This window comes from Penicillium arizonense (assembly GCF_001773325.1).
Source record: "Penicillium arizonense strain CBS 141311 chromosome Unknown PENARI_contig016, whole genome shotgun sequence".
In the NCBI taxonomy this organism is placed as follows: Eukaryota; Fungi; Ascomycota; class Eurotiomycetes; order Eurotiales; family Aspergillaceae; genus Penicillium; species Penicillium arizonense.
In genome coordinates this window covers 689,220-714,650 of record NW_019173293.1, presented here as the reverse complement: position 1 = coordinate 714,650, position 25,431 = coordinate 689,220, and the positions used below count along the sequence as shown (strand labels likewise).

The 25,431-nt window shown below is 51.8% G+C and overlaps 10 protein-coding genes across 10 annotated transcripts; 6 read left to right on the top strand and 4 right to left on the bottom strand.

The window, feature by feature from the left end:
- Window positions 1–1,068: 1,068 nt before the first annotated feature.
- On the top strand, window positions 1,069–4,322 carry PENARI_c016G10959 (putative C6 transcription factor (Mut3); the record flags this gene model as incomplete). Its single annotated transcript, XM_022634176.1, has 5 exons — window positions 1,069–1,288; window positions 1,349–2,099; window positions 2,148–2,759; window positions 2,815–3,199; window positions 3,249–4,322. The coding sequence occupies 5 exons, from the start codon at window positions 1,069–1,071 to the stop codon at window positions 4,320–4,322; spliced, it is 3,042 nt and encodes a 1,013-aa protein (XP_022486014.1).
- A 692-nt stretch (window positions 4,323–5,014) lies between these two features.
- On the top strand, window positions 5,015–5,756 carry PENARI_c016G08395 (oxidoreductase, 2OG-Fe(II) oxygenase family; the record flags this gene model as incomplete). Its single annotated transcript, XM_022634122.1, has 3 exons — window positions 5,015–5,370; window positions 5,437–5,693; window positions 5,752–5,756. 3 exons carry the CDS (start codon window positions 5,015–5,017, stop codon window positions 5,754–5,756), a joined length of 618 nt encoding a protein of 205 aa, XP_022486175.1.
- A 1,373-nt stretch (window positions 5,757–7,129) lies between these two features.
- pacC (putative C2H2 transcription factor PacC) lies at window positions 7,130–9,330 on the top strand (the record flags this gene model as incomplete). The annotated part of the gene is made up of 3 exons (XM_022633966.1): window positions 7,130–7,363; window positions 7,423–7,708; window positions 7,883–9,330. 3 exons carry the CDS (start codon window positions 7,130–7,132, stop codon window positions 9,328–9,330), a joined length of 1,968 nt encoding a protein of 655 aa, XP_022486064.1.
- Window positions 9,331–10,715: 1,385 nt separating this feature from the next.
- On the top strand, window positions 10,716–13,012 carry PENARI_c016G04866 (putative forkhead transcription factor Fkh1/2; the record flags this gene model as incomplete). Its single annotated transcript, XM_022634046.1, has 3 exons — window positions 10,716–10,829; window positions 10,917–12,865; window positions 12,946–13,012. The coding sequence occupies 3 exons, from the start codon at window positions 10,716–10,718 to the stop codon at window positions 13,010–13,012; spliced, it is 2,130 nt and encodes a 709-aa protein (XP_022485939.1).
- A 509-nt stretch (window positions 13,013–13,521) lies between these two features.
- Window positions 13,522–14,751, bottom strand: PENARI_c016G08529 (putative transcription regulator PAB1642; the record flags this gene model as incomplete). The annotated part of the gene is made up of 1 exon (XM_022634129.1): window positions 13,522–14,751. One exon carries the CDS (start codon window positions 14,749–14,751, stop codon window positions 13,522–13,524), a length of 1,230 nt encoding a protein of 409 aa, XP_022486137.1.
- A 463-nt stretch (window positions 14,752–15,214) lies between these two features.
- Window positions 15,215–17,030, bottom strand: PENARI_c016G01988 (uncharacterized protein; the record flags this gene model as incomplete). Its single annotated transcript, XM_022633976.1, has 2 exons — window positions 15,215–16,496; window positions 16,546–17,030. The coding sequence occupies 2 exons, from the start codon at window positions 17,028–17,030 to the stop codon at window positions 15,215–15,217; spliced, it is 1,767 nt and encodes a 588-aa protein (XP_022486089.1).
- Window positions 17,031–17,661: 631 nt separating this feature from the next.
- On the top strand, window positions 17,662–20,154 carry PENARI_c016G11154 (putative PHD finger domain protein; the record flags this gene model as incomplete). The annotated part of the gene is made up of 3 exons (XM_022634180.1): window positions 17,662–19,548; window positions 19,602–19,737; window positions 20,009–20,154. 3 exons carry the CDS (start codon window positions 17,662–17,664, stop codon window positions 20,152–20,154), a joined length of 2,169 nt encoding a protein of 722 aa, XP_022485980.1.
- A 146-nt stretch (window positions 20,155–20,300) lies between these two features.
- On the bottom strand, window positions 20,301–22,064 carry PENARI_c016G08756 (glycoside hydrolase family 72 protein; the record flags this gene model as incomplete). Its single annotated transcript, XM_022634131.1, has 4 exons — window positions 20,301–21,766; window positions 21,816–21,841; window positions 21,893–21,930; window positions 21,987–22,064. 4 exons carry the CDS (start codon window positions 22,062–22,064, stop codon window positions 20,301–20,303), a joined length of 1,608 nt encoding a protein of 535 aa, XP_022486105.1.
- A 1,065-nt stretch (window positions 22,065–23,129) lies between these two features.
- PENARI_c016G05715 (uncharacterized protein) lies at window positions 23,130–23,340 on the top strand (the record flags this gene model as incomplete). Its single annotated transcript, XM_022634060.1, has 2 exons — window positions 23,130–23,261; window positions 23,335–23,340. The coding sequence occupies 2 exons, from the start codon at window positions 23,130–23,132 to the stop codon at window positions 23,338–23,340; spliced, it is 138 nt and encodes a 45-aa protein (XP_022485947.1).
- Window positions 23,341–23,489: 149 nt separating this feature from the next.
- PENARI_c016G09655 (NAD(P)/FAD-dependent oxidoreductase) lies at window positions 23,490–24,728 on the bottom strand (the record flags this gene model as incomplete). Its single annotated transcript, XM_022634141.1, has 1 exon — window positions 23,490–24,728. One exon carries the CDS (start codon window positions 24,726–24,728, stop codon window positions 23,490–23,492), a length of 1,239 nt encoding a protein of 412 aa, XP_022485953.1.
- Between the last annotated feature and the right edge of the window lie 703 nt (window positions 24,729–25,431).

The following is a 25,431-nucleotide window of genomic DNA, read 5'->3' as shown; positions in this document are numbered from 1 at the left end:
TCTTCAGCGCGTCACAGGGCTTGTCAATTGAAGCATTTAGGCCTTGTTTCAACCCTTCCGCATGACTGATCCCCTTTGATGGGGTCGCAAGGGAGTATGAAGTACATTTACATACTGTACTTCTTTCAAAGTATTGCAGGGTATAGAATCATAGAGTCATCTGCTCAGGCCAAGAATAGTAACGAGAGTGAGCACTAGTAATCTTGGCTATAGTTGATCTTCGTTCCTGTCCCCAGGTTGGAGAAGTCAATCTTAACATTGTTCCCCAATAGTGACAGGAAGTGACAGCCCTAGAACTTGGAAGAGATGTATTGATTATGGAAAGGGATATGCCGGGTTTATGTGCGAAAACTTCATTAAAATATCAAACTCGCTTAGCGTCGGAGTTACAAGTTTCTCCAAGGCCTACAACGTGTATAATATAGGCCACGACCTCGATATCTCTCTTGCGAACAGGTACATATAGAAAGTACGAATCTGCAGCCGAGTTTCAAACCCCGAAAGTCATCAGAGTCATGCGGGCGCAGGGCGCGGAGAAATCCTCTACACCAATATACTTCGCTGACGTCTTTCTGAGTGCGCCCTACGGTCAATATGACCGGCTCATACACTCCGAAGTGATTAGACGTGACCTCGGCATGGACTTTGAAAGGCCGAGTCTAGACAGAATCGGGATCCAGTGGAGATCGGATAAAAGTCCGAGAGATCACATCCAGGGAAGTCATTGGAAGAGCCACAAATGCCTCAGGGAAGAAAAATCTGGAAACGGGAAGTCGGCGATGCGGTCAGAAACCTCCGACAATGACTAAACGCTCTAACCTCAGTTGATCTTGGCGGGGAAATACGAACTTGGTCTCTCTTTTTCTCCATTTTTCTCCAAGCCAAGACGTTAGAAGTAAACGTTCTTGTCACCGCTTTCGGGGTAATCATTTCATCATCCTCACATCTTCCTCTTTATACTTTGACTCTCAGCAAAGGGCGATCCATAATAGAATCGTGACTTCGGATCGCCCGCCAAGACTCTCCTTACATGAATCCGTGCACATTACGGACATCAGATCTTCAGTCATGGCGACTATAGGCCCTCATGGCGAGGAGGACGATTCTCTGAACGACTTCAAGTACCACGATGATGATGGCCCCCATGAGGCTGAGGCCTCTCCAGACCCTAAATCACTGCCCATGCAGAAGAGGCGCCGTGTCGGCCGCGCATGCGATGAATGTCGTCGAAAAAAGATCAAGTGCGACGGCAAACAGCCCTGCACCCATTGCACAGTCTATAGTTATGGTACGCAAAGCCCTAGTCTCCTTAATCCGTGAAAGCCCCCGCGGCCTAACAATCCAGTAGAGTGTTCGTATGACCAGCCCTCCAACCGTCGTCGCAACCCTGCCCCGCAATACGTCGAGGCTCTCGAAAATCGCCTCTCCAAGGCCGAAGCTCTCCTCCGAACTGTTCTCCCTAATGTCAACCTCGACGACCCGCAATTAGACGTGCATGCGACGGAACAGAGATTAGCCGCCCAGAAAGGGAAAGATGCGACCGAAGGTGCCAAACAGCCGATTGCCCAGGCGGATTCTGCACCAGAGGCGGGGGATGAGGGATTGCTCGAGACGATGGTCGATAATTCAGGTTGTTTAGATCGGGATGATCAGGGCCATTGGGATTATCATGGCCACACGTCTGGAATTATCTTTGTTCGCCGCTTGCGCAAACAGTTGGGCGCTACGGAGATCGCTAGTCCGATGTCACGACCTCGTGCCTCGATCACATCGCATATGTGGGATAGTCCAAAGTCGATGTCTGAGTCGCCTCAGGATACTTCATTGCCTCCTACGCATGATCTGCCCCCGCGGGCGGTTGCCCGCCGCTTGTGTCACAATGCGATCGACCACGCTTGTTCTCTGATGAGATTTGTGCATGAGCCTTCGTTCTTCGCGAGTCTGGAGCGCATCTACGATACTCCTCCTGAACAATTTAGTAATGATGAGAATTCATTCCTACCGCTTTTGTATATCGTTATCGCGGTTGGATGTTTGTTCTCGGATGATGGAGCTGGCACTCTGGATTTGTCTGGCTACGAAGGTGCAATCGGCCAAGGGTAGGTCCATCTAATATCATCGACATGGACATCCACTGACTGTCACAGATTTCAATTCTTCAAGGCTGGACGACAATTGTTGGAGGTCACTGATTGTCGTGACTTGCCTTCTCTACAAGCGATTTGTTTCATGGTACTCTTCTTGCAATCTTCCGCCAAATTGAGTACCTGTTATTCCTATGTAGGAATTGCGCTGCGCTCATCTCTACGATTGGGTCTTCATCGCACGGTCGCCACAGACTTCAACCCAATCGAACGAGAACTGCGAAAGCGAATCTTTTGGGTTGTCCGCAAGATGGATGTCTACGTCAGCACCCTTCTGGGTCTGCCTCAGATGCTGAGCGACGACGATATCGATCAAGAGTATCCAATGGAGATTGATGGGGATTTTATCACCGCGCAAGGAATCATTCAACAACCGTCTAATTATACGCCGTTGATGGCCGGGTGCAACGCACACACCCGCCTTTCCAACATCATTCTGAAGGTGGTGAAATATATCTATCCCGTCAAAAATGCCCGCTATCGCTCGAAGTCGGACCAGCGCTACATGGTCAGTCATTCTAAGATCCGTGAGATTGAGCGTGATCTACAAAATTGGATGGAGGAATTGCCTCCTGCTTTGCGACCGGGCACAGAAGTGTCACCTCAGCTAGAACGGTCAGCCTACCTCGCGATTTGATATATTTGATTGGATTCAACTAACGTCTCTCAGTATCCGACAATTACTGCGTATCAGTTACGCACACGTGCAGATGGTCATGTATAGACCTTTCCTCCACTACGTTTCTGGTGGTTCCCAAGCGCGTGGTGTAGATAAGCGATCATATGCTTGTGCAGCAGCATGCGTCAGTGTTTCCCGAAATATCGTTCACATTACCACTGGAATGCAAAAAAGAGGGTTGCTCAATGGGTCGTTCTGGTTTACCATGTATACGACCTATTTTGCCATTCTCTCTTTGCTCTTCTTCGTTATTGAGAACCCTGATTCACCAACCGCCAAGGACGGTGTGCTGAAAGATGCCATGGAAGGCAAGAATACACTGGCCGGTTTAGCCAAGAAAAGTTTAGCTGCCGACCGGTGCTCTCAGAGCTTGAACGTATGTCTTCACCATGTCCTCTGATTAACTTTGGCTAATTTGATTGCAGTGCCTCTTCAAGACTTTACCTGAGATGCTCAAGAACCGTCAAAGCTCTAAGACTCCTGTTAATCTCAAGCGGTCAGCGCCATCCAACCAAACAGCTGAGCCTGAGCCCGTCCAATCTTCGTTTGAGAAAACACTGCCACACCGGTCCAGCACTTTCCCTATGCAGATGATGCCCCAAACTCCTACACCCGAGGCTCCGACCCGTCGTCAACAGAGTCTTGACAACACCCAGATGATGAACAACCACCCCAGTGAGAATGGTAGCCAGTCGACATGGATCTCCACAACTCCTGAGCTGCTTACGGAAACCATGTCTACCCCGGAACAGATATCTTCAGCTAGCTCCATGAACCCTTCCATGTCCAACCAGGAGCCATCGAGTCTTGCTTGGGCCCAGCAATTTACCAACCCGGCTAATCTCCCTGACCTAATGCCGATGATGTTCCCCTCTGACGATCCGTTCGCGTATCCCACACAACCCATGTCCACTCTGGAAGATGACCACTTCCGCCACGACCGTGGAATGGCCCCATCCCAATACTCCTTTGATGCAGCCCCACAAGCAAAAGCCATGGGGACAACGACTCCCACCGATCCCCCTGGTGGCGTTGGAATTTCTACCCCGACTTTTGACTTTAACAATCTCCCTAATTTCCCCGGCGGGAATCCCTCGGCGATTAAGTCATCAGTGCCAAGCCGTCTCCAAGCTTCCCATTCTAGAAGCTCGTCACGTATCCACTCCCCGATCTCCCAGGGCCAGACCCCAAGCGAGACCCTCAGCAGTCCGGATCTGGTCTCAATCCCGAACCAGAACTTCGTTTGGCAGGGTTACAACTTCCAACCGAACAACCCCAATAACCCCAACAACATGCCAACCGAATCCGCCCCGCAGCAAGAGTTCACCAGTCCGAATGGACTATCTGATGTCAGCATGGGCATGATGGATGAAAACATGGGCGTGAACATGGACCTCGGGATCTCGTTCGACGACCTATTCGGAAACAATGCTAGCTTCCGACCTAACAATGGGGCATCCAATGACGATTGGACTCAGTGGATGAATGCCAATGTCTGATTGAACCGTTACTTTAACTTTTGCTCGGTTTCTATGAGAATATGCAAGTATGGATGCCAAAATTTCTTGGTGTAAAAACTGTCGATACCAGGTTGGCGTTGTGTGTTGGCTTTGGCGTCTCGCTTTTGGAATTAGCTACATGTACATGCTGATGATCTGTACAGACTGATGCAGTTAAGATCCAGTATAATTGATTTTGCTCGAGTCTTGATCTATAACTAAACTAGCGTATATCCGCGTAACTGAATACGATGTAGGGAAAACTAAGTTTGGGACGACTAGAGGGCGGTTGGGCTAGATCACCAGATCTTCTTCATAGGAATAGTTTACCAGATTCTTTGGACTCACAGTATTCCTCACAATGACTTAATCGTCGCTAAACTTTGATACAATATAACAGGGTTGTAGACAAACGCGGACTATCTTATAGCGGAGGTCTAGCGATCCGTTGGAAGACCCACATAGACTCGCGCATCTCAACGTCCTGACGCAACCTCTCCTTCATACGCGATGGCCCACCACACCCTCACCCTATACATACACCCATGAGGCATAGTCCCTTCAATTAACAAACGCACCAATCGCATCCACAATATCTGCAGTCGCATGCAGTCCTAACAACCCATCCAATCGGATGTACATGTCATTATCGCCTGCATATTTCCGCTCCTATTTATAGCCCACCCGGCACAATGCCCTCCCTCCCGAAGCTGTCAACAGTCATAACCTGGTTCCTATACTCAATCCCAATCTACATCTTCGTCCTCGACCCGCTACTCCGCGGCTTCTTCCCGGGTCTCCTCCCGGCCTCGGACTCGGACTCCGAACCCAGATCCAATAAAGACATCTTCGATTTCGACGACGCCGCTGCTATAGGACCAGGCCTTAACCTTACCGATGATAGCTTCATCAGTCCGGAAGATGGCGTGCCATTCGATTGTCCCAATGCAGGGGGGTATCGCGTGCACCTCCTATCGCGCGCGCCGCTGATAATGTACATTGAGAACTTTATTAGTGAAACCGAAGCGAATCATCTACTTGAAGTCAGGTAAGCAAGGAATCACCACTCCAACCTGACCCAAACCAAACATATTAACACCACTCTCTATTCCAGCATCCCAAACTACAAACCCTCCATCCTCTATGACGGCCATACCGAACGCATAGATCCAACAAAACGCCTCTCAGATCGCGCCCTCCTAGACCGCGACAATACAGTCCGCTGCCTGGAAGACCGCGCGCGCGCCTTCCAAGGCTGGCGCCCGAACCTGTACATCGAGCGCATGTGGGCCCAGCGATATAATACCTCCGGCCACTACCGGCACCACTATGACTGGACGGGGTCGCTGGCACGCGGCGGGGATCGATTGAGTACATTTATGGTTTATCTGGATGCGCAGTGTGAAGGTGGGGGGACAAATTTCCCTAGATTGAAGATGCCACGGTCGAAGGAGTGGTGTCGGTTTCTGGAATGTGAGGATGGGCAGAAGGGGAAGAAGAAGGAGCCGATGCCCGAGGGGATCACTTTCAAGCCTATTAAGGGGAATGCGGTGTTTTGGGAGAATCTAAGACCGGATGGGTCTGGTTACCCCGAGACGTGGCATGCTTCTTTCCCTGTTATGGAGGGGACGAAGGTTGGGTTGAATATTTGGAGTTGGTATCAACCTGGTAGGCGGTAGGATGTTGTGAAGAGAGCACGTGCGTGGGCTGGCTTTTGCCAAGATGTGCTTCTAAGGGGTAGAATGCTTGGGTTTTGTGAAGATGAGATGAGATGAGATGAGCCTGGATATCTAACCTATCTGAACATAAAATAGAATAGAATAGACTTGCGAGACAAGATCATATAAGAAGATGACATGTACTCTACGGACGGGGATGTTTCGTTTTGTGACACTGAAACGCGACTTATGCATACAACCAGCACCATGCTTCCAGGCAACCATATTAATCATTTACGAAAGGGATGGTAGCGAGGCTGGTCGAAGGGGGAAATACCAAGACCCAAGACTCGAGGTCTTGGTCCTCGGAGCGGGAATTATTGGCAGAGGGATCACTTGGCTGCCAAGAAGCATGGCCCCATGTTTCTGTGTGCTTGGCGAAGCAACTTGATGTCAGGGTTGCCACGTCTGTTCCATAATTATTTTCCCCCGAGGCTATTCGAGGAATTGGGATAGATGAATGGCGAGTGAGAGGGATTAAATTACCTCAATACCCCTAATAACTCTAATTTACCGTTTGCCTCCGAAGCACCCGTTGGGCTTAGGCTAGTCCTGTTTAGGTGTCATATCTGTACCTAGAGAGTGCCTGCGATTGTCTGCTTCTTCTAAAACATATTATTATATACAATGTAGTCTCTAATCCTCGGAGTCCAACGGGAAAGATACGTGTTGGCACCGGAATGTAGAATACGCACAGCCCCTTTCCCCCCAGACCAACCAGTCACAAGCCATGGCGCAGCGCCTCTCGGGTCTTGGGGCCCGCACCAACTCTTGGCCCGGTCTTGTCGCTTGGTTGTCTTGTCCCTTTCTTGTCACGCACTCCGCCCGGCTTAGCAAAGCGCTTTTTCTGGGCAAAGGCTCGGCTCTTTTCCCTTGCGGAGAAGGCCCCCCCGTTTTCTCTTCCCTTTATCTTTCCCCGAGGTCTTCCCCCCCTTTTCTTTCCCTTTCACTCTATACTATATCATATCATCTCTTGCCTGTATAGCGTAACTGCTCCTTGTGATTGCCACACGTTTTCGTTTCAACTGTTCTTATCTGAAAGTCGTGTCTGGGCTTTCCGCCAGCACCACAGATTCATTTCTTGGCATCATGACAGATACCAACATCGCATCGACCACGACGCCGCAGGCTGCTATCCCTGCGCCTGTCGCTGATCAGTCCGCTCCTATACAGGCAACCGCGACACCAACAGCGTCCGTCACCGCGACTGCAGCCGCCGCCACCGCTGCCGTCAACAGCCCCGCCATGAACGGCGGCGGCGAGCAACTGCCCTGCCAATGGGTTGGCTGCACTGAAAAGTCCCCAACTGCTGAGGCTCTCTATGTAAGATCGTCGGCTCAAGGTGATAGTGTGGAATATACGCTGACGCGCCAGTTACACAGGAACACGTCTGCGAGCGCCATGTTGGACGTAAGAGCACCAACAACTTGAACTTGACTTGCCAATGGGGTACTTGCAACACTACCACCGTCAAGCGTGACCACATCACCTCTCACATCCGGGTACATGTGCCTCTCAAGCCTCACAAGTGCGACTTCTGTGGCAAGGCTTTCAAGCGTCCCCAGGATTTGAAGAAGCATGTCAAGACCCATGCCGACGACTCGGAAATTCGGTCCCCCGAACCTGGCATGAAGCACCCCGACATGATGTTCCCTCAAAACCCTAAAGGTTCGTCCTAGGATTCTTTTCCGCCCGTTGAGCTCCCCGCTTGGCACCTCCCTTGGCACCGCTCCCTTGGCATTTTACCTTGGATTTTGGGACAATGTCTCCCCGTTGGACCTTTGGACCCCATCGACTCTTTGCATTATAGCCATGATCACTGACTGAACCTACGACATCTAGGTTATGCTGCCGCTACTCACTATTTTGAGAGCCCCATCAGTGCCGTCAATGGCGGGTACTCACACGGTGCGCCTCAGTACTACCAACCCCACCCTCCTCCTCAGCCTGCAAACCCGCATTCTTATGGCAATGTGTACTATGCGCTGAGTCAGGGACAAGACGGAAATCACGCCTACGATCGCAAGCGTGGGTACGATGCTCTGAATGAGTTCTTCGGTGACCTGAAGCGCCGCCAATTTGATCCTAGCTCCTATACTGCGGTCGGCCAGCGCCTACTTGGTCTACAGGCTCTCCAGCTCCCCATCCTTAATGGCCCTGTGCCAGAGTACCAGCACATTCCGGCCTCTGTTGCAGTCGGAGGAGGCGGCGGTTACAGCCCCGGTGGTGGCCAGGCTCCTGGGTACCATCTCCCTCCCATGTCCAACGTTCGCACCAAGAACGACTTGATCAACATTGATCAGTTCCTCGAACAAATGCAAAACACCATCTATGAAAGCGACGAGAACGTGGCGGCTGCTGGCGTTGCCCAGCCCGGTGCCCACTACGTCCACGGTGGCATGAACTACCGTGCTACCCACTCGCCTCCTACTCAGCTCCCGCCAAGCCATGTCACCGCGCACTCTTCAGCTCCCATGATGGCTACTTCGGCCCACTCTCCTTCCGTCGGCACCCCGGCCCTGACCCCGCCCTCCAGCGCACAGTCTTATACCTCACAGCGCTCCCCTATCTCCATGCACCACGCTCACCGTGTGTCGCCTCCTCATGAGAGCGGTGCTGGCATGTACCCCCGTCTGCCATCAGCCACTGTCGTCGACAGCATGGCAGCAGGATACCCAACCGCTTCAAGTGCCGCGCCGCCATCTACCCTGAGTGGAGCATACGACCACGAGGACCGTCGTCGCTACACCGGTGGTACTCTGCAACGCGCCCGGCCGGCCGAGCGAGCTGCGACCGAGGACCGTATGGACGTTTCCCAGGATAGCAAGGAAGGCGGCGAACGCACTCCCACAAAGGAGCGCCCTGCCGTCCACTTCTCCGAGAGCCTGATTGATCCCGCGCTGCACTCCAGCACATCCCCCGACCCGGACCACGAAGCTGCCCAGCGCACCGCGCAAGCTGCTACTGAAGTCGCCGAGCGCGATGTCAACGTCGCCTGGGTGGAGAAGGTCCGTCTGCTCGAAAATCTGCGCCGCCTAGTCTCTGAGCTGTTGGAGGCTGGCAGCTTCACTTCCCAGTTCGATGCCCAGAGTGCCCCGGCCCCGGCCCCTGCCTCTGCCTCCCCGACTCCTGGACTCGATGCTATGGAGGGCGTTGAGACTGGCAGCGCACCTACCGAGACCAAGGAGGAGCCTGCCAAGGCTGAAAGCGAGGCTGTATTCTACCCCACATTACGTGGTGTGGACGAAGACGAGGACGGGGATTCCAAGATGCCCGGCGATGAAGCGTAGATCTTTCTCTGTTCTTCGAGGCTTTAGCCTGAGTAACGCCGTGACGACATTTTGTTTATTGCCATGTCTTTCTCTTTCGCTACCTCGTTTTCTTTACTATATTTTCTCTTTGTCCTCTTAAGGCTGGTTTCCACTTCTTCCATGAACACAAATTCTCATTTATTTGCTTCTTTTTTTCCCCTTTTTTCCCCCTCTCTCTACGCTGGGTCCATGGGCCCCTCTTTTTCGCTCTGTTTCCATTTGTATGATTAGGATCCTGTTTATTGACGGAAAATGTTGTTTGCGTCTTTTCTTCCAATTGTATTGTAGCATGTAGATCCTGTCTAGAACGTGGTTGATACTACGGTTCACTGAGTCCGTTGGCTCCGGATCGACATGTCAAACCCAAAGGGGCAAGACAACATTCCAGGCTAAACTGGATCCGGGGGTGACGCAAACGGTGGGGTGTCTGACAATTTAATCATATGAAGTAAAGATGTGAACTGTTGATAAAATGTAGATGGAGATATTATAGATGTTTAAGTTATAGTTATAGATCACGAGGATAGTAAGCGCGTGTTATACATACAGACAATAGACAACTTGCACTTGCACTCAGAGTTAGAATGTCAACAGCTAGCCTTAGAATGTCAACACGTAGCCTTGGAGCTGTCATTCCAAAGCAAACATCAACTCGATCCCCCTCTGCATCTGGCAATGTCTTGTCTGCACTCGGAAGCCTCGATCCCACCCCCATGTACTGTATTGGTATTTACGTCATGTTTTGTACCTGCAGGTGGGCTTCCCACTTGTATTATACATGTTTGTGACCAAACTCCACAGTTTTCATGGTCACCTCAGCACATCTCATTTATTTTCTTCTCATCTCTTGTTTCTCTTTTGTATCCTCTCTCATTTTACTTTGTCGACTTTGTCAACTCTTTAACGTTGTGTTGTACCTGTATCCCCACGCGACAAGGCGGTCACCCCAAACAGACGCCATCGCGCGTGTCGATCGGCCTAGGGATTATCGATAATAACATCCAGCCACACAATATCAACTACTTGGGGCTTGACGACCCTCTTCCTTTTCTTGTTTACTAACCTCATTTACTATTGTGGTTTATTTTCCCTTCCTTTTTCCCGGTGGCAAATTACCAATCCGTTGGCTCTAACGTTCTGGTTCTCTGGTTCTCTGAACGCTTTTCCGATCTTGGGGGGCGCTGAAATCCGGATCCAGAGTTGACTTTGTTTTTTACCCTCTGGTTTTTGCCTTCGACTTGCCTCATCTTTGTTACCCGCTGTGTGTGTTGGGTACTCGGACTTGGACTTGTCAACACACAAAAATCGATTTGCGATCCGGTTGCAATTACACTTTCGGAAAGGAAGATCCAAATTCTTGCGATATGCCGCTATCAAACCGCCGCCGCGCGCGGCGCAAGGAAATCCAACTGCAGGAGACATCTGACGCAGAGGCACCGGACTCATCGCCCAGCCGGCCCTCCGCGAAGAAGCGCAAGGTAAGTCAAAACAAAGTCTCCAGTCCTAGACGCAACCCAGCCCCGCGCAAAACAGGAACTAAAATCCGATGTTTTCCTCTGATCCAGGTTGAGCGCCGCACCTCTCCTCCCCGCAATGTCAAACACGAGTCCGGCGACGAGGCCGAAGACTCGACAGGCGATCACGAACCAGCCACCAACCAAGACCTGGTCGATCTAGTGATCTCATATCTGAACACACCCCGCGAAGAACTGCGCGTCTCACGCGACCACTCCAACACCAAAACCGAGAACACACAGCGCATCCAGGCCTACGCGAAGATCGCCGGCCGCAACTGGACCTATTACGTCAAAACTTTGCATGTCAATATCGGCCGCGAGCCGGACCGCGAGCCGAGAGCCCCCGAGCAGTCCAGTCCCGTTGCCATTGCCGCTCGTGCATTACCGGAGGTCCATGTCGACTTGGGCCCGAGCAAGTTCGTGTCCCGTCTACATGCTGAGATCTTTTACGATGGCGAGGAGACGCCCGCCTGGCACATCCGCGTCAATGGCCGAAATGGCGTGCGCTTGAACAATGGGATAATTAAGCGCGGCACTGATGCGATTCTATCATGTGGCGATATCATCGAGGTGGCCAATACCCAGATGATGTTTGTGACGCCTGGCGACGAGGCCAATATTCAGCCTAGCTTTATCGAGCGCGCTCAGCGCATTGCTAGTGGTCAAGAGCCGGACCCGGCTTCAGTTGCCTGGGATGCATCGCAGCATGCCCATCCACCCCAGGCATCTCAGAATAGTGAGGCTGCGCGGCCTTCTTCGTCTGGTGGGCCGTCGTTGGCGCCTGCTCCGCAGTTCCTTAAGCGCCAGGTTACGCCGCCACCGCGCTCGCCTGATACTGCTGGCCAGCGCACGGCGAAGCAGTCGCCGCTTTACAACCGTGGTATGATGATGGAGAGTACGGAGGAAATTGATTACAGCAATGATTCATCGAAAGATCTGAAGCCGCCGTACAGCTATGCCACGTTGATTGCTCAGGCTATTTTCTCCAGTGAGGAGGAGAAGCTTACGCTGAATAGCATCTACAATTGGATCATGGACCGCTATGCCTTCTACCGGCATTCTCAGAGCGGCTGGCAGAATTCAATTCGTCACAATCTGTCCCTGAACAAGGCGTTCCAGAAGGTCCCCCGCCGGACAGATGAGCCGGGCAAGGGTATGAAGTGGCAGATTGCAGCAGAACACCGGGAGGAGTACCGGAAGAAGCAGATGCGCAAGGGTGGCACGCAGTCGTCTGCACCGTCATCCCCGGCTACAAAGGAGCCCCCGTCCTCAGCACGCGGAGCACATATCACTGCTCTCGACACTTCACTCTCCGCCACAGCCAAGAAATCCCCACCGGTCTCGTCACCCGGGTTCAGTTCATTCCCCGTGGCACCAGTCGAAGCCTACACACCAGAGCGCGGCTCGAGACTCGGCCGCGGCGTTGGATCCGACCACCCGCTCCGCCACATGAACCCACGCGACTATGAAGAACCATCCCCACTACCCGCGCGCGCTAGCCATGTCCAAAACAGCAGCAACAACCTCACCCGCGCATACGGGATGTCCGACAACGTAACGGGCTCCCCACCCGTCCTCTCCTCCTCATACTACAACGAAGAACCCTCCTCAATGATAACGCCCGCTCCTCAACGCCAACAACCCCGCCTCCCACCCCCAAGCACAGCGCAGATCCCATCAAAGTTCATGCCCATGAGCTCGCCGGCTCAGTTCTGGAAGTTCGCCGATATTGGGTCTACACCTGCCCGCCCCGTGCCGGATATGAGCCCGCTCAAGGGCGAGGTTGGGGATCGCATTATTCGCGGGTTCCCGAGTAGTAGTCCTCCGCCGCCGAACCTTGCTAGTCCTTCTAAGCCTGGGACGTCGAATGGGTTAGGCTCTGGGCAGAAATTGCCGCCTATTCAGACGGAGCCTTCGGATCACGGGGCCAATGGCTCGAGGAAGGAGGAGAGGGTTGAGGATGAAGAGGATGATGGTTCTGGCTTTGATCTTGCTAGGTATGTTTCTCTCCCTTGGGAATATCATATATTTTCTTGGGATTTCGGGTCCGAGAGGCATGTGCTAATATTTTGAATAGGGGTTTCCAACCTATCGGTTCATACCATCGACAACTAAGTAATGCTGCTCGTGCTACAGCTACTTAATTTGCTTGTCTTTCATGATGTATAACATGTCCACTATCCCAAAGAGTGTTTAAGTTTGTCTTGTTTATCACCTCTTTCATGCTTCCGCATTACGAATGGTGTTGGTGGCTTTGTTTTTGCTTTTGGTTATCCCTATATCTGTTTGAATGTTTATTTGCAAACATTGCTGGGAACAGAGAACGGAGTTTGAGTTTGAAACTGTTTCCATTTTGCTTGTTTTTTTTCGCTGGGGGTTATGGACATTCGGTGTTTTTTTGCTTGTTTTTGTTCATGTTTGCGCTGTCATCGCGGTAGATGGCTTTGTATGTATGGCTTCGACTTTGTCGGCTGTGTATGATATTCTCACATACAATATTGTTTGCATACAACAGTGCATCTAGTGTAGATTGTAAAAGGAATCTTTTTTGGTTCAAATAAACCATCTATAAAGATCCAATTACTTTTTGCCTCTTCATACTTTCATCCCCAAAGAAACATACACAAAGCAACCCCTATAGCCCAATATAAACCTACTGATAAGGCTCAACATTCGGCCAAAACCTCTCCTCCAACCAAAGAATCTGCTTCCACCACTCCAAACACCTCGCACGCATCAACTCAGACTCCTCAGCCCCCTTAAGCTGCTCAGCCATCTCATCAACAACATTCCCAATAGAATTAACAAACCCCTCAAACTCATCACTCGACCAATTGGCAATAAACTTCTCCCTCAACGCTCCCCCATCCGCATCACCCTTATAATCCTGCTTCTCGTTCACATTCTGCCTCATATACCCAGCCGCAAACTTCCACGCTCGCAGGTAACAAACCTCCGTAGCCCACAGCACAGCCAACCCCTCCAAAACCGAAACCCCCGCACTACCGGCACTCATAAACATATCGATATAAGCCCTCGTCGTCCGACTAGCGCTGAAAGAAATAGTCCCGCACCGCTCAAGCTCGGTAACAACATCCATCGCTTCAGGCGAGCGAGCAGGTCCAGGTCCAGGTCCACCAGTCCCAGCTCCAGTCCCATCCGCCGTAGCAGACGAAGTCGTCAAAACCTTGCCAAACGGCGACAAATTCTGAACAGACTGTGTGTCGAATTGCGGTTGCGGCACGCACATCTCGCTCCCGGCTGGCATTTGACACTCGCCCTGCGAACGACAGAGTGCATGGTCGGCGGTTTGTGCGCCAGAACCAGTAGCAGCAACGCCCTGGGAGCCAGAGCCAGGCCCGAAATCGTCGATTGAGGGGTCGCGGGCTAGGAGGGCTTTCCCATCGCGGCCGCCAGTGGAACCCGGGCAGGCGCTTGAGCCTGTAGTTGAGATTCCAGCTGAGGTGGTGATGCATCTACCAGAGCCGCAGGAGGTACGCTCACCACCACCACCTTCCTCGGACGAGATTGCTGTGAGATCGAGACCGTAGTCGTTTGCGGTCGTTTCGAAGAAGGAGAGTTCTGTGCGGATGTTTACGAGCGCGTCGATGAGGACTGTGATTGCTTTTTGTTCGGGGGTGTTGTGCAGTGGGTTTGGGCTTGACGGGGCTTGCGAGGGAAGGCGGATTTTTGCGAGGAGGAGGCCTATGAAGCGGATGTAGGATTGGGCGTAGAGCCGGTCTTGGGAGAGCCATTGGCTTAGGGTTGATTTTGGGAGGGTGCCGCTGCCTGCCGCTGCTAGAAAGGGGTGGTTTGTTGCTCGGGCCAGGCCGTCTGGCGCGCTTCCTAGCAGATAGGTTGTCAGAGGGCCTTGGCTGCTCATTTTGGTTGGTTGTTGGGGAGGGGTGTAAAGAAGGGAGGGACAATTTAGAGTAAAGATCTGGTGGGGGCGATAGTGGGATGAAGATGTGGGTATGTCGTCAGATCGGAGCTTGGACGTTGCCCCATGTCTTACCCTGTAGATTGATTGTACTATTTGTATATGTGAATTAGGGAATGCTCATTTGGCCGATTTAATGGTATTATTATAATGAAGTGGGCGAAATCTAGAGAAAATACACAGACTACACATACGTAAGTTATATACTTGAGACCTAGCTCAACCGAGTCGTCATACACGACACACCACAGTCTGTAACTGAATAAATGTTAAATATAGCAACGAGTGTAGTCAAATCAAAGTCAAAATGGAGATGCATTTGGCTCAAACGCTAACGAAGCTAAAATGTTGATTTGTGCACATTTCCATTGTATCTTCAACTTTCGGACGTTCCTCCGCATAGAAATCAGATCTCGACCTCTGTCGATTCACCGCCAAGCTTCTCCTGAGACTTCTTGGACTCTTCCTCGGGCTCCTCCTTGGGCTGGGTGGATTCCTTCGCCCTCTCTTCCTTCTCATATGCCCACGGCTTCTCTCCAGCAGCCTTCATCATCAGACGCACAAGACCATGGAGGGTGTAGTGCGCATCATTGCCCCCGTTGTGCAAGTTCACATGCAAGACCTGCAGCGATCTCAGAACATTCTCCAGGCCTCGATTCTGAAGCTCACCAGATTCGGCACGGTATAGCTCTGCCAGGTCGAGAGTGTCATAGAAGATTGACCGAGGGGTATTGTAGTCAAGGAAAACCTGGCTTGCATTGCTCCTGAGCTGTTCGATATCGCCCTTCAGGTTCAAGCCAACCAGGACGATGTTGCGCTTCTGATGCTTCCACCAATAGGCGGGGTCTTCTGCAGTGGGAACCATGTACGGAGGTTTGAATGCTTCGTCTACGATCCGTCCAACTTCGGCAGATGGGACAAACTCGCTTTCGCCAAAGTCAAAACTACCAGGACATCCGTGACAGAACTCCGAGTTGGTCCAGTGCCGATATTCATCCACGCGCAGGTGTCGAGAACGGATACGGGCCACCCACATCTCGCCATAATCACCCGGGACCACACCTTCCAGGTCCATCATATCCAGAGTTGAGATGCCAACTTCGGTCAGCTGCCAGGCCTGTCGCTCATTCCATTCGATATCGATGCAGATAAAGATAGGCGAGTCTTGGTAAGTCCATTTGACAGTGCGCGTGGGATCGATGGGTTGAATTTCGCCGTTAGCAAACGACGGCTGGTGCGTGTTTGCTTTCCACAGAGGTCGCAGACCAAAGAAGGCCATAGCACGACCTAGACGTTCTTCGGCATCTCGCTTCTTCTTCTTCGCTTGCTGGGCCTTTTTGAGATCTTTCTTCTTGATCATATCGAAGGAAAGCCGGATGCTTGCTTCAAATGCCTTCATGGCAACAGCCTGCAGCCCATGTGACCAAACTCCCCATTCAAGAGGGGAAGACGGAATAGTCTGGACCAGCTCATCCTTCTTCTCAGCGCTACTGCTTTGGCCAAGGAACACCGGAAGTGGGATTTTGTCGTTGCCAAAGGTGAGCACCATTCCCTCTCTGCCCGTGCCGGTGAGTTGAATCTGGCTCTTCAAGGTCGAATTCATCTCTTCAATGAAGGAAAAGGCTTGCTTGGCTGGAATGAGAAGCAATGCCCCCTCACTAATCGCCTTTGGAACACTCAGATAATACCTAGATACGTGTTAGTGGCAGTCAACCCGACCAAGTGTTGTTCACATACAAATCCCAAGATCGTCTCCAGAACTTCCCTCCGTCATAGAACTCCGAGGTTCTCTTGGCCAAGTCTCCGCCCATGTGCCTAAATGGAAAACGAGCAAGGGCGACGGCCGGGGTAAAGGATGAGGAAACTGAGGTGTCCGAGGACACAGTGCTCTCATCTGGGTCAACGGTGGTGGAATCCTCTGATGGGCCAACATCGGGGTTGGGGTTAGCGTCCAAGATAGCATCGTCGCACGGTCCCGTGAGGCAACCCGGGGACTCGGGATCCTGATGCAGTGGAGTCAAATCGTTACCCTTCTCCTTGTCGTATGCTTCCTTTACACCTGAACCGGGGACGTAGGTACGGATGTAGGAAAGCGGATGATGGCGAACAAGAGGAAGCGCATGGGGAGACGAGTGTGGGGAGTGACTAGGATCATTCACACTTACGCCTTCCTCAGTGTCACGCAGCCTATTCAGGCCAGGGGCCAGGTTCAGGATATCCATGTTGTCTTTGAATAGCAACGTGAGACGATCGCGAGGATCCATCAGTTGAAAGATGAACTTAAGGGAAGTCGAGTAAAGAGAAAAGAAAAAGAAGGAGAAGGAGAAAGAGATCACGACAAGCAAAGATAAACAGACACAAAGTCTTGAGCACTTTGCTTCTGTCTAATTAGGAAATAATGAACGTTGGAAGGAGCGAACCAGCAGCATACGAGATATCACTTTGATCACTAGCCATGAACAAAGTCACTTTGATCGATAATTTAAATGATGTGATTACATATTGCAAATGTACATGTAATTATTGATTCCATTATGTTCCAGCCCTAGGCGAAGGACTCGAGAAATACACCGGAATGTAGAGGAAGAAGAAGACAATCAACCTGTGGAACTTGTATAGATCTGGCGTGCACGTGACGAGGGAGCTCCCCGAACAGGGCCGGGGAAATGATGACCCGCTGTTTGGGACCTCGTGCAGCGAAGGCATCCAGCTACTCTGGCGCGATTCAAGGCCTATAATCGTCTATTCTTGTTGTTGAACTTTCTTATCGGGTATAAGTCCATCGAGACTATTGCGTTGTGATCTGGCGACACAGCCTCCCCTTTCGCCTCCAACTACGCCCTCCTACCAAACATGGCCATGACGGACGAGACAGACGACAGTGGGGGTGTCATCCTGGATGGCCCGTTTGACCCTGACGCCCAGGCGACCGTGACAGATTTCATAGACTATACCGAATATCTTCCCGCCGACCTCATCCGCTCGTTGACCCTCATCCGCGGCCTCGATGACCGATACCTCGACTCGGCGCAAGGAGTGCATCAGCTCACCCAAATCTATGGCCAACTCCCTGACCTTCCATCTGACAACAGACCGGGCGCTATCGAACTGCGCAAGGATATCTCACTTCAAATGGATCGCGCAATCAATGCGCGCGAGTCTGCGTATGCCGAGGCCTGTCGCCTGTACGACGTCGTGGATCGCCACTTCGACCGACTGGGTTGTATCCGTCAGAAGCTGGAAGCACTTCCAAAACCCGCGTCATCGGGACCGTCGCCGGCCCCAGAACCCACTCCCAAGCGTGCGCGCACAACCAAGAAGTCAGAAGGAGCAAACCCGACGCGTATCACCCTTCGGGTCGATAATCGCAGACCTAGAGATAATAAGAGGAGGAAGCGTGCTTCGGGCCTTGATGGAGCAGGCTTCAATCCTGACTCCCCGATCGCCAGTACTGAGCAATCAGATGCGGAGGCCGAGCTCGACACAATCATCCCTAAGCCATCCAGACCGAAGAAAGAAAAGCCACGTCGTCAAAGCTCTGGTAATGGACAGTCCACGGCTCAAGCTCTAGCGCAGTTGAAACCACCACCTGAGGATGCGAAGTTGGGTAGCGAAGACTTGCCATGGCTGCGGTTGACTGAATGGGAAATGACACGTTTGCGAAAGAAGATGAAGAAAAATGCTGTGTGGCAACCCAGTGAGGTGATGATTCACCGCGAGTTAGCCCTTGCAAACCGAGGGTGGGAAGCCTACAGGTTAGCCAAGGCTCTGGCGGAGGAGACAGGCGTGGAGTTCATTGACTGCGACAACATTGAGCAGACTCGCCGGGGCGAGGCTGCCAAGGACCTGGAAGAAACGAAATTGAGCAACCGTGGAATGAAACTGAACGAAGCAAAGAAACTGAAGCGCGAACAGCTGGCTCGTGAACAGGCGTTGATGGACGGCGATGGAGTATTACCCAAGGCTGTACAAAGCCCTGCACAGCCAACACCCGCCGCCAATCGGTCCTCCCGGAAGAGAAAAAGAGAAGAGGTTATGGTTGAAGAGCCAGAAGCCGTCGCTCCCGAGCGTACACCAGTGCCGGTCCCTGCGCCAGCCCCAGTTTCTGCGCCTGCGCCTGCACCTGCAACCTCTTCCCGATCTGGCGCTCGGCGTAGATCCAGTCGAGGAGCCGCCCTAGCCACAGAAACCAGTAATGTCGTCGTACCTCCAATCAAGACTCGCGTCTCTCCCCCCGCCGAAGCCCAAGTCTCTCCTCCTCTCCCCAGTCCCACTGGCTCCCGCCGCTCCAATCGATCACTTATCCAACCTATTACCACACCGACTCCTCCCGTGACCCGACCCTCCTCACGGCGCTCAGCAGCCGCCGCATCAATTGAGATAGGGGCTCTCGGCGGAATCCATGCCGCTTTAGCAGCCAGTGGACGCGACCAGCGCATCAAGAGCGCAACACCTACCCACAAACGTGAATCATCTCATGCCCCGAGCGTTCCTGGGCCGGCCCGTCGACGAAAACGCCCTGCGCCAGGTCCTATTTCCTCCGGCCAGGATGGTGGAGCGGCAGTGAGCTATGGACGCCGAAAAGCCAAGCCAGGAAAGAAGCGCATTAGCATCCGCGACTCTCAAGATGTTCGAGTTGATGAGGATGGGGTACTTGAACAGATTGATGTCAATGAGCCTCGCTACTGTCTCTGTGGAGACGTTAGTTTCGGGACAATGATCTGTTGTGAGAATCCAGATGTGAGTTTTACTTTCTCTCCACTGTCCTTAGACTCAATACTAACCCGACTTAGTGTGACCGCGAGTGGTTCCACCTGGACTGTGTTGGTCTGACCGAGGTTCCTTCGCGCACAGCCAAGTGGTACTGCCCCCAGTGCCGGGTCAAACTTCACAAGGGAGAAGATGGTATTATCAAGGGGGGATCACGACGTTAGTTATGGGATGGTTTGAACTTCCTTGCATGATACCACGAGATGCATTTGCGGGTTTTCGGCACACTATTTGCTTATTTGTGGTGTTTAGGGTCTTGATACCGGTTGGCTATTAGATCAAGCTATTTTTCTCAGCCAAGTAATTTTTCATTTATCTATGTATCAACATTCTTACTCAGGCTTACTTTGTACATCTGTCCTTCAACTAGGAGTCTCTGCGTATAATTTCTGTCACATCAAAAGGATATCATAACTAATTTACTCTGTAGTCGGCCGCTCCCAAGACATTCAACAGAATATGCTCAGCAAACATGCCATGAGACACACCTATGATCATTTCTACCATCCAAAGGGCAAAGATATAAACATGGATCTCAAGGATCGCCTGACTTGCTATCCTTGCTCAAAGGAGTAATTTACTTATATTCATCGGAAGTACTTCTTCAACCTAAAGTTGGGTACATTATTCACAATAATTTATTGGTAGATACTACTGTTTCTCAAAACTTACATGATCCTTTGTTGTTTTCCTCAGCCAGGGAGACTCGAAATGGCACTCGTCTAAAGCGCCATCATCAGGAGACACGTCACCGCAGCCCCCATAGCAGAAGCCATTGTCAACCAACCGCTCACAAACACAGCAGGACCAGCAGTCCCAGCAGCTGCTCCCTTTGACGTAGATGTACTAGCAGAACCCCCAGTAGGATTAGAAGTAACGGTGCCAGTCCCAGCGGCGCCACCAGCCTGGCTGACCAGAGCATTACAATCACCGGAACCAGCGTTCGCAGTCTGAACCTTAGCCGCACCATTGAAATCACATGCAGAGCTGCTCTTACCCTGACTCTCGTAGTACTGATTGAACGCCTGAGAGAGCTGGTCCTTGCTAGTACACACACTGTAGGCACCATAGTCTGCACTGGTCGCATTGTGCGCAATACCATCGCAGATGTGTGTGCCGTATCCACACACTTCAGCAAAGAGACCGGAATAGTCTTCTGCCTTGACAGAATCGCTAACCACGCAGGATAGACTAGCAACCATACAAGAGCAAAGCTGTTGATTCGGAGTCGGGGGCAGAGGACTCGACTTTGCGAGCCAGCTCTCGTTAACGGTTGGGCACGCACGCGGCGAGTTGGTCGGGGAGTAGCTGGCGCTGTTTGTGCCGCTAGGGGTTGCGCTTTGGATCTGGCTAGAGTAGTAGCTGAAATCGATTTCGGTGGTGACGGAGTTGCCGTCTACTGAGACGAGGCCGTAGTCGTTGTCGGTTTCGAAGTACATGTAGACGATGCCGCCGCTCCATACATCGCTCATCTGTGGACCGAAGAGGACGGGGATATCGGTGAACTTGCGCGGTCTCACGGTATTGCAACCGTACTCCGAGAAAAAGACCGGAATGGAGTAATTCTGGTATTCATTGGTTCGGTCTTCATATCCTGAGGTTTGGAATGTTTGGTCGCCGCACCATTCGTAGATATTGTAGCCGAAGAAGTCGATTGCACTCGACTGGTCGCCGCAGTTTAGATAGTCCGAGACCGTTGTTCGGATATCTGACTGGTCAGTTGTTGCGTAGCCGATGGCGAGCGAGCTCCGATAGCTTTTGTCTTTGATATAGGTCTTCATATCCCGAGCAGCAGCCTTGACAAAGGCCGCGGCGATGGTTTGGTTCACCTGGTTGACAACCTCGTTGCCTATAAAGAAACCAATGACATTGTCGTACTTTTGGAAAGCATCGATGACACTGGTGTATCGCTCGTATTGATCGACCGTCCACACGGGAGAGTTCGCTTCGATAGAAATGTCGGGCGATGACAGGTCACTGATCACGTAGATGCCTGCGTCGGCAAGCTTCTGCATACAGTCATCGTGGTTCTTGGTTGGGTCCACGGTGTATGTCCGAATAACATTTGTGCGCAATTGCGTGAGATAGGGAATGTCGCGCTCGCAACTGGTGAGATTGAACAGCGGATCCTGGTAGCCAGAGTCACTTGTCTGACCGGTGCCACCAGCTCCTCCGCCACTGTAGTTTTCTGCAAGTTTATCAGTACTGGTTGGATCTGGCGAAGCTTGTTGTCGTACCCTGGTAGGCTATGCCTCGGATGTAGCTAATCTATTAAGTTATTATGTGTGACTCCCGTGGACAGAGATAAACTTACAACTCGGTTCCATTGTTGGAATAGAAAAATTTGGAGCCCTGGAGAGCATTGTAATTAGTTTGGATGATGTTTCAAAAAGGGCCGAAGTATCTACTTTGATTTCGATGGTGGGGATGCTGGCAAGGGCACTTTCGACGAGCAGCAAGGCTGCCGCGAAAGCTCGGAGCCTCATTTTGCGTAAACGAATGTTTTGCCTGAAAGATCTGCGTGGCGACAAGCGAGTGTGAGGGACAAAAAAAGAAAGTAAAGGGAAAGTTCAGGGAGTACGTCCTCGCTCAAAAGGGTTTGCAGCAGCCTAGAGATAAGCGTCGTGACTAGGGTGCGTGATTGTAAGCGAGGTTATGTTGGGCAAATCATGGCTCGAATGTCTCAGACTGTTTCCTTATTTAGAGACATCCGGCATCCGACGGCTCGAGCAGCGAGGACTAAACAAGCAATAAAAAAGTGGACTTGATGTCGCTAGTCCGCAATCAAGCAATTCTCTATACAGCTAGTAATCTAAATAGTACACTAACGTCGCCCATTTCTAGGTCATTTCCAACTAGATATTTCTCGTATTCTACTGGCTTCCTAGGCTCCAGGGTTTCTCAGGGGGGATTTAGCAACCATGGATACTATTGAGACCAAAAGCCTCTACTAGAGGGCTCGAGCGCAACCTTGTAATTCAAACCAGAGCTATTGGCAAGCCAGTGCAAATATACGAGATTGCAATTTATTTAGTGGACCCAGGTGTCATTTAACATCAATCCACCTGTAGAAACGGTGATATAAGGAAGTTCGCAAGGGAAATGCCGCGGAGGAAGGGTTCTCTCTGTTTGCGCTAATGCGGGGCTAACATGAGGGTCGCTAGAGACGGAATCCCGGGAATTGAATTGCTTGTTTATGGCTAGGTTCTACGCCACCAAATGTACCAACCTAGCGCTAATAGTAGGGGGCCCTCCTCACTTAGACACAGCTCACATGTTCGCTTACTAGGTTGACCCCGAGTCGTCCGAGTGCCCTTTCATTCAACATTGTCTCTCTATCTTCTTGGAGATTCTGGGAAAATTGAATACGGGGGGCCAAGTGAGTCACACTCTCGCCGATTTCTCCCGGCCAAAGTCCCTCTCGAGTGGTAGCTACTCCCGCAGATTGAGACTATATAGTGACCTTGAATCTGTTGAGGTAAACGTATATAATCAAGCCTCGCCAAGCATCCCGCTATGAAGCTTACCCGCACCCCCACCGGTGATCAACAATGACTTCAGTGCGCACATGCCAGGATCGACTCTCACAGCCACCTGTCGAGCTCCTGGTTATCATTTTCCAGCAATGTACGGACTTCAATGAGCGAGCTTGTGATATCGTCAGTACTATTCTGACGACTCGAGTACTTATGCAAGCTGTTTTCCCTACCATGACTATAGCATCGCAATTAGTATTAGAACGAGTATCTAGATAAGTATTAAAAACGAAATCAAATAAGTGTTTGAATCTATATCTAACAGAGGATTTAAATGACTATTAGAACGAGCAAAGCAGATCCATTTCCTTGTGCCTCAATAATAGGCATACGTACCAGCCCATTAACTACAAACCCCCTGAACAAGTAAAACCTTCACGACTCCTTAGCCCACTGCTTGCCACTCCACAGCCCCCCAGTAGTCCATAGCCAGTAGTCCCGGCCCTTGATCGCCCACACCATCCAACTGGGCAACTGGTAACCCATGGCGGCGCCCACGCCCTTACTCTTTCCAATTGGCACGAGCTGCATCTCACGAGTATCCTCCTTATACAGACGATCAGCGGGGAGGGCACTTTCCTCCTTCCCAGCAGCAAGAAGCAAATCCCGCTTGATATTCGCACACAGAATAGGCACCGTATTCAAAATATTGTGCACTGCGGGACGCGCATGCGATCCCACATCTCCAATCGCGTAGACCCGTGGACCAGCAGCGTCCACACGCAAAGACGAGTTGGTCTCGACCTGGCCCGTAGCGGTCAATAAGGACTCGTGTATGAAGCTGGTATTGGGCACTGCGCCGGTGGCCGGGATGTAAAGATCAGCTTCGAGGGTCTGGCCGTCTTCTAGGGTCACTGTCACATTGGCCGTCAGAGCACTCTCAGTTCCTGCACCAGGTGGTGATACAGTTGCAACGCGCGAGCCCTTGACCACCTTCACGCCAACCTGGGCGAGGAGTTCCTCCGCCTTCTTCGCGATTGCAGGTCGCAAGAGGGGGAGGATCTTCGTGTCCGACGTCACTAGGGTAATGGGGACCTTGGGATTCTGCAATCCATGGCTGAACCAGCCGGCGCGGCCGTTGAGATATTCGCCTAGCTCACCGGCTGTCTCTACACCGGCCGGGCCTCCACCCGCTATGACAATGTTTTTGGCGTCGGGGAGAGCAGTGCGGAAGGCATTCCAGTTAGCGCGCAGGGACTCGGAGTCGCGGTTCAGTCCTAGTAGAGGCGACGCAGTGGATGCGCCTGTGGCGATGACTAGCGCGTGGTATTTGATCTTCTCGGTTGTGTCCCCCTTGAGGGTCACAGTGACATGGCGATCCTGGTGGTCGAGTCCCGTCGCGGTACCTTGAATGAACTGGAAACCGTTCGGGTACTGTTCGAATTGCTTCGGTACACTGACGAAGAGCTTCTCCTGGGGGAACATGTCATCTGAGATCAGCGCGCGAGGAGTTGCCTGGCGACAAATGGCCTGCGACGAGGTGCTGACGAGGACGACCTGATAGCTCGCTTTGTCGGGCAGCTGAGGGACGACATGTTTGAGAAGGTAGTGCACGACGGATACGCCCCCGTAGGAACCGCCCAGGACGACAACATTCTTGCTCTCCTCGACCATCGTGGGCAGGCAGTGAGATATTAGGAATTAGTGAAGGTCGAGAGGTGGTCGAAGATGCAGGTAATAGAGGACTGAAAAGAAAGTTCCCCCCTATTCTCTTCGTCCAGCATTACCAATCTAACTCTCCCTGGCCCCCATGGCTTGCGACTGGTTCAATCGCCATCGAGCACCTTTGGTGGCTGACGGGCCAAGGCAGTTCACTCGACCGAGCCGACTCATCGGATCCCGACTACGACTGCCGGCCGCGGAGGTCGGAACCAGGACTTTTTCACTCCAGCGTTTTTCACATCAGATTGTCCTCCTCCGGTGGCCGAGCTGGAGAATCGTGGGGGAATGAGAATCGAGGAGAGATGGATGTCGAGGTAAAGAAAGGCGATGCATCTGGGCTCCTTGTTGCCCGGACATCGCCCGTCAAACAAACTCAACCTTACTACGATGCCCACCCCAGTCTCCCATATAACTCGATTAGCCAAAGAGTCCGAAAGTCATTTGGGTAAAGACGAACTAGCCCAATTAAGTATGATGCGATGTAAACACCTGGGCATAGGCATACACTTGGGCATTGTGGATGAGGTGTGACAGGATTCTTAAGTAATCATTCGGGCGAATGGCCTTCGGGGCTTGGATCTGCCGTATAGGAGTACAATATATCTAATCTTAGGCTTCTAAAGGGTCTTACACTAGGCTGAAGCCAATTGTTGAG